Genomic DNA, 16,042 nt, shown 5'->3' with positions numbered 1-16,042 from the left:
AGGTTTCTTTGTGACTTACTTATTAAGCATTAGAGAGCCCATTGTAGCATAGGATTGCATGAAGCTCTAGAATAAATTTCACGTATTCTCACACCTTAAAAGGTAGGGAACTGGGAAAATAACAAATAAGAACCTTTCTTTGTGAAACACGCCAGAATATTCTATAAACACATAAGCACAGAAATGTATTAACCATTGACTTTGTTAGTTTTTATGGATTTTTTTTCCTTTAATTGTGTTGGGTAAAAAATTCAAGCTACATTTTTCCATTGTTTTAGTTTTGAATACTTTTATCAGTGTAATTTCCTGTACCTTGACCTAAAATATAGGACATAGTTTCCATTCTCTCTAAATTCAAGGATAATGATAAGACTGTACAAGAGTAACCTCTTTGTTTAAAATTGCCAATTCAGTTGCATGAAATAGTTCTCAATGTATTTCATAAAGTTATTATTTAGAACTTTTTTTTTTTTGCTGCACCCACAGCATATGGAAAATCCAAAGCCAAGCATCAAATCCAACCTGTAGCTCTGACCTATGTCATAGCTGGGGCAATGCAGGATCCTTAGCCCACTGCACTGGGCCGAACCTATGCCTCAGCAGCAAGCAGCGCATCTACAGAGACAACACCGTATCCTTAACCTGCTGTACCACAGTGGGAACTCTTATTTAGACTTTTTTTTTTTTTTTTGCTTTTTAGGGCCACACTCGTGGCATATAAAAGTTCCCAGGCGAGGGGTCTAACTGGAGCTACAGCTAGCTACTAGCCTATGCCAGATCCAAGCAACCTACCCCACAGCTCACAGCAATGACAAATCCTTAACCTACTGAGCGAGACCAAGGATCAAACTCGCATTCTAGTTGCGTTCATAGCCCACTGAGCCACAACAGCAATTCTCTAGACATTTTTTAAATTAACAAATTCATTTCAATCTCTGATAAAGAGTTTTCAGATAAGATAATATTGTCATCTTAAATGACGGCATTTTATATGAAAATAAAGTTAACATTTTCTGCTAGTTATATTGATTCTCTAGGTTTAACCTAAAATTATAGATTACAAAATCATTTAATAAGAATAAAGCAAATATTTTGCTGCATTAAGAAAATAAGTAGCATATGTATAGATCTCAAGGCTTTCATGTATGCAGTTAGGAAAGTATTACCTTTGAGGCAAACAGTTATAAATTGAAGTTGCATGGAAATATTCCAGCCCTGATAATTATTTTGTTATTATATTCTAGAAATAAATTTGTATAGTCTTAAAATATTGGGAAGTTGTAGAGTTCTTTGAGAATAAATTAATTGTAATTATTGCTGAATAAATTTATTGATATATGCTTGGTACACAATGCAGATCACTTGACCTGTGAATGGGTTTCATGTTCCAGTGACCTAATGACTTTGTTGGAACTGCTTCATAAAAATGAATGATACTTGAAAGAGTTCCAGCTGTGTGATAAGTTGACAAATACTAACTAGTTCATCATAGAAATAATTAGACAACATTTATTGATTATGAATAAATGTATACATTTTGTAATAGAGCTACATACCTATGGTTATGTGCTATATTTCTTGGAACTAAATTATTCTCAAGATTGAAATAAAAAACAACTAAAAAAAACCCACAAAAAAACCCAAAAAGTCCAACACAACTACACACACACTGCCAGAAAGAATTCTGTAACTAAACCACTTTCAGAACATTGAACACAAATGGTTAGAAATTTGGACCTCTTTAAGTTTAAAGATCTGGTGGGCCCCAAAAGCCCATTAAATTCAAGTCCCTATAGTTATGAATAAATTATAGAATGTTAATATATTTACTGAATCATGATTGGGATATTGGGAGCTAATAAGAGAGAAAAAATAGCCTGAGTTCTCTATTTTTCAGGATAGTACAAAGGTTCTGGGAGAATTTTGAGTTTCAATGTGTCTACATGTATTTTCCATATGTAGAGCACATGCTCCAAATCACTTATACTTGACAAGAATGAAAAGTCCTTTTCTTTACTGTAAAGTCAGTATAGATGGCTTTCAAGGCCTGTAATTGCAGCAGTAAGGTTTCATTTCCTGAGATAAGAGCTGTTTCTTAGATGGTGTGGCAATATTTGTGCAAACGCAGTTATATTTCTGTGTTTATTTTCTCAAAGATAATGATTGTTCTCAACAGTTCAATTTTAAGGATACTACTTAATATTTTATATTTGTCATGATTTAGAATATAAAATCAAAACTTTCTTCATAATTCTAGTTAAAGTTAATATTTATTATTTCTTTACCTACCTACCCCACCAAACTTTATCCCTTAAAAAGAGGCTATTCTGCTGTTTACAACAGGGCTACAAAATTTCGGTATCATGTTCTCCTTTTGCCTCTGCAAGTTCATCACTTACTCTAGGAAGTAGCATATACAGTGGACCAAGGGTGTTCAGAGCCTTGATTTAATTGCCTGCATTCCAGTTGATTTATGTGGATATGCTAGGCCATAACTTTGTAGCCATGTAAAATTTTGTCAGTATTTCTTATTTCTTTTGATCTTGGCCATGAAAGATTTTATATACTTACAAAGAACTAAATTTTATGTCTTTGCTTATTGGTGTTATTTTCATCCAGATATCTTCATAACATTTTCTTAACAATAGCTGTGTCTAAATTTGTGGCTCCAAAGAGTAGGAATTAAATATTTACTGATGGAGTTAGCCCATAGGAAATTGCAAAAAATTTCCTTAGAGAGTAATTCCATTTAAAAATACATTAGGTGTTCTCTTGGGACACAGCAGGTTAAGGATCCAGTGTTGCCATTGGAACTTCCAAGTGCCATGGGCACAGCCAAATATATATTTCTTTAAAATAAAATTGCTTTCTACTAATATATACATATACTGCAGTTGATGGAACTTTTTTTTTTTTTTTTTTTTTGGAATCAGTTGATGGAATTCTTCTTCCCCAAGCCTGTGGAATTTTAAGTCAAAGAGTTAAAGTAGGGTGTTGACCATGTTCTATCTAGATCTTAAAATTCTCTTTATCTCTTGCTGGTGAATTGACTTGTGGCCTCCATTAGCTTTATTTATTCATATTTTCCCTGATCCTCTGAGTCCTAAGTATTTTGAACTTTATAACCTCTGCTTTGTTCTCTTATGGACAATCTTATATAAACTACAGAGATTAAAAGCCACAACTCTTAATGAGGAGAAAACCCTACCTTTTCAAAGATCTGCTCAATCCTTGTTTATTCTAGACATGTTTATGTATAAGCCAGTGTCTGAAAGTTATCTCCATAAATATTTTTCTCTGTGTCAACATATAGACAAAGGACATTAGATAAGAGACTATCAAATCACAGGAATATAACAATTTTAGCATTAAAAAAAGAAGAAAAAGCAGTTTCAACCTGGTAGAAAAGAAAATCTATTACTCAGTTAAAACTTGCCTTTATAAGGAACTTAGTTTCAAAAAAGACAAAAGCTAACTTAGGTATTCACAGAATTCTGAGAAAGTAGTTTTCCAAGTTTTTTTCCAAAAAAAAAAAGAGGAAAAGCATGACCAAATTTTAGGGAAGACTTTTGACAAAGAGTGGACAATATTTCTGACATCAGAATAGTTAAAATTAACTTCAGAAATATGGGAGCTGTTTGCAAGTAGCCTTTATAACTCAATAGATCTCCCTAGCATGAAATCTCAGAGTATAACATCTTTACTAAAGATGGATTATCTAGATACATAATATGTTTCCTAGAAAATTTATCATATCCTAGATTGCCCAACATCTTTACGATATAATATAAAAGTACATAGGACATCATGGACCAGTAAAGAAAAGGCTATTCTGGGGCAGGAAATATGATTTTTCCCTCTGTTTGCATTCTTTTCTATTATTTACCTTTAAATCATTTACTAAAATAATAGCTGATCCATTCTTTACATCATCTCTGTTAGAAGAAACTGTGATTATTTTCTGAAATGAGGATTTACATATGATTTTTAAAAATCAAAATATGACACATGATCCTGGGGAAAATAGAAAATAATTGTATCTAAAAAAAAGCCCATAACAATGTGAACCTTTATCCTTGCAGCCTTTTACATATACTTTTACTACCAACATTTCCTTCAAAAAATACTTTTAAAACACAGTAAATATACATAATAAAATTTGAAAGAGAATTATTTTCTCAAAGGCCATTAGCCAGATGCTTAATAAGAATTAAAAAGTATTTATTGGTTCTGACAAGAAATGTAAAAGTAGACCTAAAGCATCCATGACTAATGCCATCCATCAGAAAATTTTATTACCCTTCTCCGAAAATTGGTGTCGGCCTCAATAAATTATGAAAGTTATAACTGTTTGGCTAGTAGTATAGAGTGTGGCACTGTTAATGCTGAACTCTCAGGAATTATGTGACAGAAATAAGGAATGTATAGAAAAATATCCGCTCTCAGGAATATTTTTTTCCTCTTTACTTTGGTAATTTAGCATTTCAACACCCTAGTAAATAGCAAGCAGTATATAGATCATTTGTTCACCAGATTGTAAACATCTTTTCAGGTCAAAAGTTAACAAGAAAAGAATTATGGGTTATACATTACTTACAAAGAAGATTAACTGTGGCTAAGTCACCCATAAGGTGTGTTTGGAGGCATTGTATATCAGATATGCACTTTCATATCATTAAATTTTTGGTGCAGTTTATTTTGCAGTCAGCACATATTTAAGAACATTTAATGTCTTCCCTTCCATTTCAGGCATCAACTCCCAACTGGCTTATAGCATCGCTTCTGGTGACAGCCTTGGGCAGTTTACTGTGGACAAGAAGGGTGTGCTGAAAGTCCTAAAAGCTTTGGACCGGGAAAGTCAGTCCTTCTACAATCTGGTTGTTCAGGTGCATGACCTGCCACAGCTTCCAGCCTCCAGATTCACCAGCACGGCTCAAGTCTCCATTATTTTGTTGGATGTGAATGATAACCCACCAACATTCCTTTCCCCTAAATTGACATACATTCCAGAAAACACACCTATTGATACCATTGTTTTCAAAGCACAAGCAACCGACCCAGACAGCGGCCCAAACAGCTATATTGAGTACACTCTACTGAACCCTTCAGGAAACAAATTCAGTATTGGGACCATTGATGGGGAAGTGAGACTCACTGGAGAACTGGACAGAGAAGAGGTTTCTAATTATACTCTAACAGTGGTGGCTACAGACAAAGGTCAACCATCTCTCTCTTCATCCACAGAGGTTATAGTTATGGTACTTGACATCAATGATAACAACCCTGTTTTTGCACAGGCCGTGTATAAAGTGGAGATTAATGAAAACACACTTACTGGAACAGATATAGTACAAGTATCCGCAGCAGATGGAGATGAAGGTACAAATGGACAGGTTCGCTATGGCATTGTTGATGGCAATGCCAATCAGGAATTTCGGATTGACTCTGTCACAGGTACCATCACAGTGGCTAAGCGTTTGGACAGAGAGAAGACCCCTACTTACCTTCTAACTGTTCAGGCAACAGATCGGGGCAGCACCCCCAGGACTGATACCTCCACGGTCAGCATTGTTCTACTAGACATTAATGATTTTGTTCCCATATTTGAGCTATCTCCATACTCCGTACATGTCCCTGAAAATTTAGGGACACTACCCAGAACAATTCTTCAGGTCAGTATATTTAAATAAAACAAATACTGTGTTCATTATGGGACCTCTAATTTAATTATAATATTTGTGCTTCCCCTACCCTCTTCCTCATTCTCATCAATAAATGTTTACTTGCAGATATAGCAGATCTTGAAAAGGACAGGTTTATGAAAATTACACCTAGAGAGCTATTGATTTCCTTGTAGATTAAATATTGCATTTCAGTTACATTCTTTTATGTTTACTCATGATGAATGCATTGATGTATTTGTGTATTTTTGAATTTTCTTTCACTATATTAGTAATATCTGCAAATAGTAAGAAAATAAAATGATGTAAAAATTTCAAAACTGTTCTCCCTTCCCTCTTTACAAATCAAACTACTTGGATGAAACTGCTCTTACAATTTCTGTCAAGCCTTCCAAAAACACAATGTATTGATTTTATGCCTAGTTTTACATAGTACTCTGTATCATTTTGATTTTCCGCTTGAAACTTACAAACATGTCTTTGAAACCTTCTAATATTGGCACCTCATTATTTTTAATGATACATTTTATCTCATGGTGTACGTTTTATTAGTTTTATTCACATCTGTGGCATGCATTATTCTCTCCTATAGGTGGTGGCAAGAGATGATGATCAAGGTTCTAACAGCAAACTCTCATATGTGCTATCTGGTGCTAATGAAGACAGTGCGTTTACTCTCTCAGCTAGTGGGGAACTTCGAGTAACACAGAGTTTGGATCGTGAAACCAAGGAGCATTTTGTCTTGTCAATCACAGCTACAGATTCAGGTAAGTCTGTAATAACCTCCGTCAGCTGAGAAACACTTCTTCATAATATGTGCAAATGAAAGTATTTTTGTCTACCATTATAGTAAATATTTGTTGAAATCTAATTCTTGGAACTCCAGTTGGATCTATATCATTTATGGAACATATATTGCTGTATGAAATTTGTATGTAAGTAGTAAGGAAGGGCTTAAGCACCTTACAAACAAAGCTTTATTCCTGGAAGACAACATGTCTTGCCTGAGAGTCTGCCCTAGGACCTGGCTACTACTTGAGCCTCAGCCATTTCAGGTACTTTTGCTTTGAAAACATCCAGATGGTTCTAACTGGTCATGGAGGCAGGAAAGTGGGTCCAGAGTTCTACTTCTTTAGTCCTTAGGTTCTGCAAAACTGTAAGTAGCTTTAACAAGCATTTGATGAACCTCTACAGCTCCAAAAGGAGTATGAATGAGAGCCTGGGGTTCTCACTGAGGTAGCAGTGTAATGGATTACTATAGAAAGAAAGAAAAGCAAATACATTAGCTTTTTGTGTTTGGAAATAGTAATTACATGAAATTGTATTGCAAGTAGCGTAAAGTGCAATCTATTCAAAAAAGTGGTATTACCTTTTGCCACTACTTTGTTTTGCATATATTGACTCTATTCATAAGTATCAAATACTTCAAATTCAAAGTTGAAATAACTACAAATGTGTTAAAGAATCTTTGGGGTTCCCTTGTGGCACAGCAGGTTAAGGATCTGGTGCTGACACTGCAGTGCTTTGGGTTGCTGCTGTGGCACATATTCCGTCCCTGGCCAGTGAAATTCCAAATGCTGTAGGTGTGGCCACACAAAAAAAAGAACCTTTATGCCTTGAAGAAAGCTGGTATTGCTTAAATATTTGTTGAATAAATGAATGAATGAATCATTGATTTCTTAAAGTATCAGAAAATTATGAAACATTGTCCTTATGCAACACCTATAAAAATTGTCATCACTTAGTATTTTAAGTATTAAGGAATTTAGTGACGTTGCTATATTTTTTTTTAAAATTGAAATTATTTTAGGCCAAGGCAGACTTGCTGGAACCTCAAAGGGCTGAAATGTTTTGTATATGTATATTCATGTAGATGTGTGAGTACTGCTATAGAAGAATAATTCTGTATTTTCAAATGAGCTGTTTTACTATGGTTGAAATGTTTTTGATGAATATAATGTATTGATATTCTTGTTATACATGACCAGTTTCCAAGTATACAATTTCATGTTACCACATCTCATATAAAAGATTTTAAGATCAAGAGTAATTATACATTTATGTTAAGTATTCAGATGATTGTGTTACTGCTTATTAATCGAGGTGGCTGTGTTTAGATATTATTTCTCACTTACATTTGGAGTATAATCATCAGAGACTATTGCTTTATGAAAGGAAATACTATTTTCTGTGTTTTTAATGTGTATGAATGACATGTTACGTTTCATGCAAACTGTAAAGTCCCAAGGAATGATGAAGAGAACATAGTGTGGTAACCAGATAAAACTGAAATTGATCTGAAACATGTTTCATTATGTGTGTAGGCAGTATTGTGCTTCTTGGTCACTGGGTAAGCATTTTCTTCTTTTTTTTTTTTTTTTTTTTTTTTTGTCTTTTTGTCTTTTTGCTATTTCTTGGGCCGCTCCCACGGCATATGGAGATTTCCAGGCTAGGGGTTGAATCAGAGCTGTAGTCACTGGCCTACACCAGAGCCACAGCAACACGGGATCCGAGCCACGTCTGCAACCTACACCACAGCTCACAGCAACGCTGGATCGTTAACCCACTGAGCAAGGGCAGGGACCGAACCCGCAACCTCATGGTTCCTTGTCGGATTCGTTAACCACTGTGCCACGACGGGAACTCCTGGGTAAGCATTTTCATGTGAAAAATGCAGTCATTACCACATTGCTCAAAAAAAACCCAGTATTTCTAGAGTCACCTGGATAGAAGAGAGAATGAAATAGAGTAGAAACTGGTAGAAAGTCAGATATTCAGAACAAAAGTTTCATTATGAAAATACTTTCCTCTTCAGTTACCTTAAATGTGCAGTCAGTGCTAGGAATGCACAAAAACAGAGCCTTTGTGGAGGTGAAGGAGGAGAGGAGAAACTAGTACTAGGTCGCTAAGGCATCAGTCCCTATAAAACTTGTTGCACGGCGGGGAGGAGGGGGTAGATACTGTGAAGGAGAAGGGAATGGTTGTTTTTTGATATGTGGTAATTTGAGTCATGCAGTTTGCTGGATTTTACAGATATTAACCCCCTTCTGCATATTCCTTTTCTTTATTATCTCAAAGACAGGTATATTTATTTCTACTTTACTTACAGTAAACCCAAACTCAGAGTAGTTAAATAATTTGCCTAGGATTACAAACCAAGTAGCAGAGTAGGATTCAGACCCTAGCAGATCTGACTACTGAGTTCAATGTATACTAAAGGTTTTAGTGTAGAGATAAAGTAAAATTTGAAAAATATATTTATTTCCAAACTAAAGTCAATAATAGTCTGTATAAGATAGTGGTAAATTTTTTGAATTTGAATTGATCTTGATTTGAATTCTGGGTCTGTCATAATTTTCTTTCTGATTCAGTCAAATGGATCATCTCTCAATCTCAGTACCTTTCTCAGGAAAATGGGGAAAATGGTAATTCCAAAGTAGTTTATTACAAGGTTTAAATGATACAACATATGTTAAATTACTAAATATGCCTAAGACATAGTGTATGTAATGACTTTAATAAGAACTGTGATCCATGCACTTTACACATTTAAAAACTCTTAGAAATATTTGACTGATCCTTACTACATAATAATTCTTTTTAGAAAATGTAGGAATTGGTTTTTTAAAAAAAGGTTTTGAAAATTGCAGCTATTTTTTTCATTTTATACATTACTACATTAAGAATTGTTATTGTATCAGATTTTTTTTTCAAATTTCCAAAGAATATATTGCATAGCAAGTACTTAACCATTTAAAAAAAATTATAGTTTGGCCACCTATAGTTAAGGAGGATTTTGTGTGCTAGTCAGCAAATTTAACCACCATTTGCAATGCTGTTTCTCTATCAATATTACAACACAAGAAGGACATTTCATTAGGAAAAAAAGAATGAAAGGAAAGAGAGAAGAAGGATAGGAGGGAGGGAGGGAGGAAGAGAGGGAAAGAAGACTTGAAGCGATAGAGTTAAAATTATTCTTTGCTAATACATATGGGTGAACTAGTATATTAGGGGAAACTTTCCCAAGGAGGAAATTAAATAGAACATTGATCTAAATGTGAATCCTGTGCACGAATCAAGTCCTAGTTCCAAGGAGCTGAACTGTGTGTGTTCTTGATCCTAGGGAAAAGCGGGGATCCAGAATTCTTAATACAAGGACAAATAATGGAAGTGCAACTCTAATTTCTATGAATGACTATTGCTATAAAATGAAAAATGTGAAGGCCAAATATGTATATGCTACACTGTATTGAGATGGAAGAGTTACGAGTTATAGAGAGTGAAAATTCAGTAAAAAATTCAGTAAACTGAAAGTATTGGGAAGTTTATCATTTAGGGCCTTAAATACGGAGCATAGTGAGAAGTGTAAATGTGATTCAGGGACACTGGTGCCTTGGTCACAGTCTTTTGGCAGTCTTGAAATTTAGAGAATTACTTGAAATTTGCCTAAAGCACAGATTTTTTTATGTATGCTTTTGGGGGGGTTGCCCTGAAATGGACTGGTGTTTATGAGGCCACTGGGGTAGAATTATTCAATTGGGTGTCTGAAGGTCATTTAATACAGATTACATATAAAGCTATCAGAAATTGTGATAGGACCAGATACTCTTGAAATTATTAAAGCTCATGTGTGACCCTAATTTTCTATTGAATTCCTTTGTATACTTCTGGTATCATCAATATCCACTTTTATGGAAGAATGTGAGAGTTTTAGATATCAGGCTTCAGAATCTGCAGCTTAATCCTTTATTCCAAGGAATGAAGTCTCTGACACAGGATTTTAAATACATATTCACTGCTATGATTTAAAAGTCAAATTGGTAGATGATATGAGAAAATTCAGAAAAAGATGGCAGCTTTTAGGTCCCAGATGCCATGTTATTCTAAATTTGCAGTGTTCTAAGAACCAGGAAAATATCAAAGTGTTCTAAATGAGAAAAAAATTGACAGTTTTACTCCTTAGCTCACAAATCACTTTTCCTTTGCTCTCTTAAAATGCTTACCTGATGGCAGCCCAAAGATGGGTCAACTTTTGGCAATATGGCAGCAATTGAAGCAGCAGCTTTTTTTTATCAGCAAACCTCTAAATCTTTGACTATTTTTTTGGAGAAAATATTAGCATTCCACTATCATCATATTTTTATTTACTGACAGCATGACTATAGAGAAGCACATCTGGAAACTCTCTAACTCCTCCTGTCTACTACTTAAAATGAGCTATAACCATGCTATGGTATGTGTGTGGGACTGCATATTAGTGTTAAATAACAAAACCAGAACAGCGTATAAGAGTTCTATCTTATTTTTTTCCATAGGATTTACTCACTAAAGATTAATTTAATGAGTTGAGACTACAACTCAATTAAAGATGATATTTGATTTGACTAATATAATGAAAAGTATGGATATTCTGCCTTCATTCTGTCTTACTCATTGTTATTTCTTCTGGAAACTCCTGGGAGGTTGAGGCTTCACCTAATCATGTAGGTAACGGCAAAGAACCCAGTACTATGTGGTTCTGATAGGGCTGTGTAGCTCGCTAGGTTTCCACCTACACCACAACAAAGAATTGAAAAGGTGTGCGTGTTAAATGCCTGAATGAGCTCTTAAAGAAAAAATGTTATAGCAAGTTTATTAAAGTGAAAGTACACTTTCAGAGGGAGAGCCAGCTGCCCTGGGAGTAGGGACTGGCCCCACTTTACAATTGGGTTGCCGTTATAGCCCCATGCTATGGACCTGAATGGGAACCTGATTCTTCTCATCCCAGCCCACTGTGTGTGTGTAAGGACTGAGTGTTGATTGGTCTCTGTGTGGGGCATATCCAATCTTCTGAGTGGTCTTGGGCAGGATACCTCATTTGCATGTGGGACAGGTTATGGGGAAATTCCCTGGAGAGTCCCTTGATGCTGTACCTATAAGTGTGTATATTACCCCTGTAGAGGCAGGGTGAGGAGTGGGCCACATACCTTTCCTAGTAGGGAGTAGGGGGGAGTAGGTTAGGTTGCTCAAGGTGGGGGCAGGGGCATTACAGTGAGATGGGTGGGTTGATCATAAGGGTCTGGCAGTTCTTGTGTTAGTCCTAGACCCAGCATTTAATCTCCTTGAAGGGGTCTTGAAGCCCAAGAGTTCCCTTTAAGAGGGTAGCTGGCCCTAAAGCAGTTAATGTCTTTTACATGGTTTGGAATTTCTATTCCTAAATACCCTTCCTTACAAAAATTTCTCTTACCATTTTCTCATAAGTGCAATAAGTAACAATATGGTTTAAAAATAGTAAGTAGCAGAGAATTATCAGGGAACTAAGAGAAATATACTTTCAAAAATTAATCCTGAGAATTAAATTACAAAAAGGAACTATATCCTAACGGTAAATGCATGCCTTATAGTTAAAAAGAAGTTCAAATTCCACTTCTGCCATCGTCTAGCCATGTGACCTCAAACAAATCACTTTTGTGTTCTTATCTATAGAACGAAAATTCTAATCCCTACGTGAAAACTTATTGGCAGGAATAAATAAGGAAATGACTTATTTTAGCTATTAATATTGGTCAGCATACTGGCTGGACATCTTAAGCTCAGTAATGCCAAATAAAAATTTTTGACTGTTATCCACCCTAATCTCCATAAATTATTTTCTGTCCCCAGTTTCATAATCACCAAAGGCAAACACTGTTACCACTCATCATTCTTTTTTCCCTGTACTCCACATTAAACAAGTCCATTGACAAGTAGGCTCTGCCCCCCAAAATGTCCTGAATTTATACACTTTTCTTCATTTCCACCACCACCCGTTAGCCTAAACCAGGGTAAAGTGATAGTTTCCTAACTGCCTAACTTTCCTAACTGCCATAAAAAAAAAAAGAAAAATCTCTCAGTGATTTCCAAGAATAAAGACTATGTTTCTTACCATTGACCACATGACATTAAATGATCTGGCCTCCATCCACCTATCTGGCCCTTTCTGTCACCATCCACTGCTGCCTTTATCATGTGCTGGCCATTGTCACCTCTCAAGTCTGCGTTCAGTATCTTCACAGTGGTCAAGTTGAAATTGGCCAATGCAGGAGCGTTTTGGTGGTTTTTTTGTTTGTTTGTTTTTTGTTTGTTTTTGTCTTTTGTCTTTTTAGGACCGCACCTATGGCATATGGTGGTTCCCAGGCTAGGGGTCAAATTGGAGCTGTAGCTGCCGGCCTATGCCAGAGCCATAGCAACACGGGATCTGAGCTGCATCTGTGACCTACACCACAGTGCATGGCAATGCCAGATCCTTAACCCACTGAGTGAGGCCAGGGATGGAACCTACATCTTCATGGATCCTAACTGGGTTCATTAACCACTGAGCCACGAAGGGAACTCCCTGTTTTTCTATTTTTTAACCAGGACGAGGAGATTGCACATTCATGTCTTGGTCATTTTGTCATTTCATGTAAGTAAGATATGAACTTCTCAGAGAGGGCATATCTGACCATCAATCTAATGGTCCCACTTCCCCTCCCTCCAGTGTCTCTATCACTTTGCCTTGTTGTGATTTCTTCTTAACACTAATTGCTATCTAAAATTATATGCTTATATATAGCATAAGATGTATGATGATATATGGTTTGTTTACCACATTCATAGCTGTCATCCTTCCAATAGAATGTAATCTTCTTAAGTCTTGTTCAAAGTGAATTTTCAAAAACATCCAGAACAGAATCTGTAACATAGTAGGTGTCTAATACATATTTATTGAATGAATGAATGATTTAGTGAGTGGAAAAATGATAATTATCAATTAATCATCCTGTTATTTTAATATGCAACTATTATTTCATATTTATTTACCATACTTCTATGTAGTTTATGGTTATGCATTTGTTATTTGCAGATTTTTCAAAGGACCCACCAAAAGAAAAAGTGCCCATCTTTTTTAACTCATAGCTGAAATTCCAGAAGTTTTTGCTACATTGATTGTGGTCATTCAAATTGACCCCTGCTTTGAAAAGCAGCTCAAAGGTTTAAGGCTCCATGGTGTTTAGCGTGATGTGATAAATTGCAGTCATATGTAAGGACCCACTGAAGCATTTTATGGCTTTAATTCAGTTTCAAATGCTTAAAATACTGCTTGAGCTATATTCTCATGACTCCCCCCCAAACCTTCTGGCTCTTATTCAATTCTGTAATCTTAGAGATGTGTCTAGGTAGGTCTTCTCCCTACTTTGTGCTTTGCTGCCTACCCTTTCTTAATTTGGTTCACCAACACAAAATCTGCATAAATAGAAACTGCACTTTTGAAAAGTTTCATCATTTGGCAATCTTTTATATCCTGGGCTTTGCAGAGCATGAAGGAAAAAAAAAAAAGAAAAAAGGAAAAAAAAAATAGTGAGCGTTCTACATATCTCCCAAATACCCAACACCTTTTAAGCTACAAAAAGTATATCACACATGTGGTATTTCACATAGCTTAATAATAAAGACCTATGATCCTTCACATAAATGTAGTATGGAAAGTTTTGCTTGTTTTGAGTTTTGTTATGAAGATTCTAGTGTTTAGATAAGCTATTCCAATAGATATGCATCTATCCATGTAATTTTCCAGGACTTTTAGAATTTTTTTAACCTTCTGCCCTCACTGGTAAATTCAGTCTCTGAACCATTAAAATCTGCTACTGCTCTTGCAAGAAACTGAATTCTTATACAGGGAGGCAGTAAAGCAAGATGATGTGACAAAGGGGGATGTTACAGTTATAACATAGTGGGTAATACAGAAGGATTTTAAAAGAGAACTCTATATGAAAAAAATTCGATGTTAGGAATATCTGACTTAAAATGATAATTTTATAGACCGAGGACTTCTTGGAAATAAGCCAATCCATTTCCTTTATTTTTGAGATAAAAGAACTGAGACCTGGAATAATCAGTCCATTTGCCAGAGTTTGCAGACCCAGAGAGTAGCAGAGTCAAGAACTATAATATCCAGGATTTCTGCCTTTAAACTGAGTTCTTAATCACTTTTACCATATTTAAAAATCAGGATCTGATGATACTCTGCAAAACATAGATTTCCAAAATGGAATTTTAAGTAGGCTTTTCTTCTAATATGCTAGTCATTGTACTCTAATGAATAAAACATTCTACTGTTATTTTTCTTTTTCCATATGATGTTTCAAAATATTTTAAGTGAAGTCAAATCTACTGGAATCAGTAATTTCAATATAGACCATTTGAAAATAAGGTTAAACTTAGGCATTGTTAAAATGCCTAATTTATTTCAAATTAAATTTCTAAGTAGGAGAAAATATAAAAAAATTCATTAGGCATTACAGGTAGAAGATGATAATATTGCCAATTATCCCTGCTAGTTGTCCTTTTGCATTTATTAAAGCCAAACTATGACTGGCAACTTAATAGACCTTATAAGTGAATTATGATTAGAATCTGTGAGATTCACATACTTCTATGGGCTATGTTAATGGGTAACGAGCAGCTTGACATTACTTTGTCAGAAAATATTTATGGAGTTCTAGGAACTGGAGATACAGTAGTGAAAAACTGACAGTCTCTGTCCTCATAGAAGTTTCAGTCTAGTCAGAAAGACAGACAAAATATAATACAGAGGCCAGGAGTTATATGAAATGCAATGAAGTTAAATAAAGCAGGTTAAGTGGCTAGAAAGTGAGGAATGGGAAGTATTATTTTTGGTAGGATTGTCAGGACAGCGGAACGTGAAGCTTTGGGTAGGGAGTGTTGCTTGCAAATAAAACAGCACTGAGTCGAGGGTCAAGTTGGAAACATCCAAAGAATAGCAAGGGAGCCTGGATGGCTGGACCAGAGTGAGAGAAAGGAAGAATCTTGGAAGATGAAGTGGGCAGAGACTAGATCATATAAACTTTTTAGGCCAGAGTAAAGAGCTTTAATTTTATTCGGAGTGAAGCAAAGTGTTATTAAAGTTTTGGTCATGGAAGTGATGGAGGCTTTTGGAGAGATCTGGTGTTATAGAGAAGAGATCTGGTTTTATGGCGGTGGTGAAAACAACAGTGGGAACAGAGAGGGTGATGAAAAGGCCATGACAACTGTCCTGGAGAAAGATGAAATTAGGAGACACTGTGGATGTGGTGTGAAAGATTAAATAGTTTCTCCATTTTGAAGGATGGGATTTGATGATGGTATTGGAGGTGTAGGAAATTAGGAAAAGAGACAAATCAAGCATGAGTCCTAGAATATTGGTCTGAGAAATTTGGGGATGGGGAAAGAAAAGATTTTTAGAGTGTGTTACCATTGATTATTTTTTGGATATATTGTATTTTAGATATCATTAGGTCTCCAGTGGAGAAGTCAGGTAGATAGATATAAAACTTTAGTCCTCAAGGACCATTTGAGAAGAG

At 35.5% G+C, this 16,042-nt stretch overlaps 1 protein-coding gene across 1 annotated transcript in view; it reads left to right on the top strand.

The window, feature by feature from the left end:
* The window catches only part of FAT4 (FAT atypical cadherin 4), a 170,165-nt gene that overhangs the window by 87,409 nt on the left and 66,714 nt on the right, over positions 1-16,042 (top strand). The window contains 2 exon segments of the mRNA XM_021101611.1: positions 4,750-5,672; positions 6,274-6,448. Of these exon segments, the coding sequence (XP_020957270.1) occupies positions 4,750-5,672; positions 6,274-6,448 (1,098 nt within the window).

The sequence above is a fragment of the Sus scrofa genome, chromosome 8 (genome assembly GCF_000003025.6).
Source record: "Sus scrofa isolate TJ Tabasco breed Duroc chromosome 8, Sscrofa11.1, whole genome shotgun sequence".
Taxonomy (NCBI): domain Eukaryota; kingdom Metazoa; phylum Chordata; class Mammalia; order Artiodactyla; family Suidae; genus Sus; species Sus scrofa.
Note: the sequence above shows the minus strand (reverse complement) of the source record. Positions and strands in the feature narration are given on the sequence as shown.